The 2844-nt window shown below is 69.6% G+C and overlaps 1 protein-coding gene across 1 annotated transcript; it reads right to left on the reverse strand.

Moving 5' to 3' along the window:
* Positions 1-582: 582 nt before the first annotated feature.
* On the reverse strand, positions 583-1332 carry MNEG_15900 (hypothetical protein; the record flags this gene model as incomplete). The annotated part of the gene is made up of 2 exons (XM_014035629.1): positions 583-681; positions 1043-1332. Coding segments are annotated over 2 exons (389 nt in total), but the record flags the coding sequence as incomplete, so codon positions are not given.
* Between the last annotated feature and the right edge of the window lie 1512 nt (positions 1333-2844).

Consider the following 2844-nt stretch of genomic DNA (forward strand, 5'->3'; position numbering starts at 1 on the left):
ACGGAAGACTGGGTGGGGGGACGCATGATGATGATTGTGGGCAAGGATGCTTTGTCCCCTCGCCGCACTGCTGCTCAAGCTGATGTCAGGGGCGCATGCCTTCGAAGAAACACAATGCGCTTGCTCATGTGTGCACTAAAACACAAAGACGCGTGTACACATACGTACAAAAACAGAGGCAACCGTTCGCGCGCGCGCACACACACACACGCACACACACACACGCACATACACACACACACACACACACACACACACACACACACACTTCCACAAGTGCACACACGTATACACATGTGTGTCGCGCGCGCAACCGCAACAACTCAGGCCTGCGGGGCCTCACCCGCTTCTTCGCTGTAAACGCCAGCCAGCCAGGCCGCCCTGGTAGGGTGGGGTGGAGCACGGCATGATTGCCTTCAGCATCAGGAGATCGCATGAGGAGGAGCCCCGACGCCGCAGCCGCTGCCCGCGTTGTGCACAAGTACAGTGCGTGCCCCGCGCCTCGCACCCCTCGTCCCGGTGGCAAACCCAGGTCCCGCGTCCCGCGCCCCGCGCCCACCCCAGCGCCGCGCGGGCGCTCACGCCTGGGTGGCGCTGCCGCGTCCGGCCCCCTGGGCGCGGGCCGAGTTCTCCCAAAGGGTGTCCATGCCGGGTCCCTCGGGGCTGGTGTAAAAGTCGGGCCTGTGGGAGAAAGGGGGGGGGGTGGGACAGCAGGGTGGCGGCGCCACGCGGGCAGCTGCAGCAGACTGGTTGCGCATTGGGCATGCCACCAAGAGCAGCGAGAGCCGTCTGCGGTGGGGTCGCGTCCAAGACGACTACGTGCGCACGCCTAGGCAGATCAGGCATGCACTCTGGCGCCAGTTCGAGGCTGCTTGTGTTGCTGGGGCGACACAAGCAGAGGCTTGGTCAAGGGTCAACTCACTGCACCCCTGCATTAGACAGGCACGCAGGCAGGCAGGCAGGCAGGCAGGCAGGCAGGCAGGCAGGCAGGCAGGCAGGCAGGCAGGCAGGCAGGCAGGCACGTGCTGCGGCAGCCCCGCACCTGGCCAGCTGCTTGTCCCCGCCGTTTGGCTCCTGCGGCTGCTGCGGCCCCGCCTCGAGCTGAGTCAGCAGCGCCGAGTACGACCCGTCCCCGCGCGCCGCCCGCTCCTTCTCCCGCAACTCTGCTTCCCACGCCGCGCGCCGCTCCTCCACGCTCGCCGCCGACTCCCCTGCCGACGGCCCCGCCTGCTGCTGCTGCTGCTGCTGCCGGTCGCCCACGGCGGTGGTGGCGCCCGCGGGCGCGGCTGCGCCTTTGGCGTACTGCTTGGCTGCGGCGATCCTTGCCAGCATGGCAGCTTTATCCCCGCCGCCGGCGCCGCCGGGCGCTTGGCCGCCGGCGTCGGTGGAGTTGCGGCAGACCCACGAGGGTGGGGCCGGCCATTGGGCGCCAGGGGCCCGCGGGGCCCCCGTGCGTTGGAGGGAAGCGCGAGGCCCCCTCGTCACACGAGACGCTGCGCAACGCTCCGTCGCTGCCGCTTCGGCGGCGCGAGGCCTCATCATCGTCACTGACGCAGACTATTGAAGCTCAGCAGAGCTTTCAGGCCACGTCTTGTGGAGTCGCGGGTTGCAAGCGTCGCTAAGATCGCTCGCTCCCTGCCTCAAGGGGTTGCAGAGTAAGCTGCAAGCAAGCCAGATGCATTCAACGTCAATCCTATGTCACTTTGCGCCTGTACAGCGGCTTGCGCAAGTCGCATTCAGTGGCATGTGCGGCTGCGAGAGCAGCAGCTGCTGGTGGCACTTGTCGGCCGGGTGAGCACCGGCGTCGCATCACCCTTGTGCTGGCAGCCGCTTGTTCCAGAGAATGCAACTTGGAAAACTTGATGAGCATGCGCTTGGCATCTCATGCATCCCAGGTGTGGCGACTGGCGCCCATCTGCATGCAGCGGCGCGTTCAGTTGGAGCGCATTGCCCCCTCGCCCAGTGTCTTCGCGTTGACGTGTGTGTTGTTACAAAGTCTGTCGTGTTTTACAACGCAGCACAGGCTGCGACCCTCCCAACCGCCAGAGCTGAGGCGCGTCCCGACGCGCCGATAGCGTCGGCCTCCCCAACCCCAGCCCGCGCCGCCTCTGGGGCCCCCGCCGCCGCCTCGTCGCCGCCGCCCCCGCCTGGGCGGCCCCGCCGCCCCGCCCGCCACGCCAGCCAGCCCGGGCAGCGATCCTCCAGCGCCGCATCACTGAGCATCATCAGCCGCCGCCAGGGCGCGTCTCGCAGCGCCCCGGGCCCGCCTCCACCGCCACCTGCTGCCGCCGCCGCCGCTGCTGCAGAGTAGTGGCGCCCCAGAAACGGTAACCGCTCGAGCCGCTCGCCGCTCATGCACAGCAGCACGCTCAGCGTCGAGGATGACCCGGCCAACAGCTGCTCCCGCCACGCGGGCGGGCAGGCGTCAAGGTGCGACATCAGCAGCGCCCGCTTGCGCTCGAGCGTGCCTGTGCTCAGCGTCAGCAGCGACGGGTTGCCCCGCACCAGCGCCGCCGCCTCCGCCGCGCCGCCGCCGAGCCCCATCGCGCCGCCGAGCGCCGCCGCCTTCGCCGCCGCGCTGCGCGGCGCGAGCGTCAGCAGCGCCGGCTGCGAGCGGACGAGCCGCAGCAGCTCGGCGCGCGGTGCGCCCAGGCAGGCGCCGAGCTGGCAGACGCGGCGCTCTAGCCCCGCCGCGTCGAGGGCCAGCAGCAGCGGCTGGCGCCGCAGCACCTTGGCCAGGCGCGGCGAGGCCGGCTCCAAGGCCAGGAGGCGCGCGAGGGACGCGTGCTTCGCAGCCAGCGTCTCTGGGAGGTATGCTAGCAGCGCCGGCGCGCGCCGCAGGAC

The sequence above is a fragment of the Monoraphidium neglectum genome (assembly GCF_000611645.1).
Source record: "Monoraphidium neglectum strain SAG 48.87 unplaced genomic scaffold scaffold05777, whole genome shotgun sequence".
Classification (NCBI taxonomy): domain Eukaryota; kingdom Viridiplantae; phylum Chlorophyta; class Chlorophyceae; order Sphaeropleales; family Selenastraceae; genus Monoraphidium; species Monoraphidium neglectum.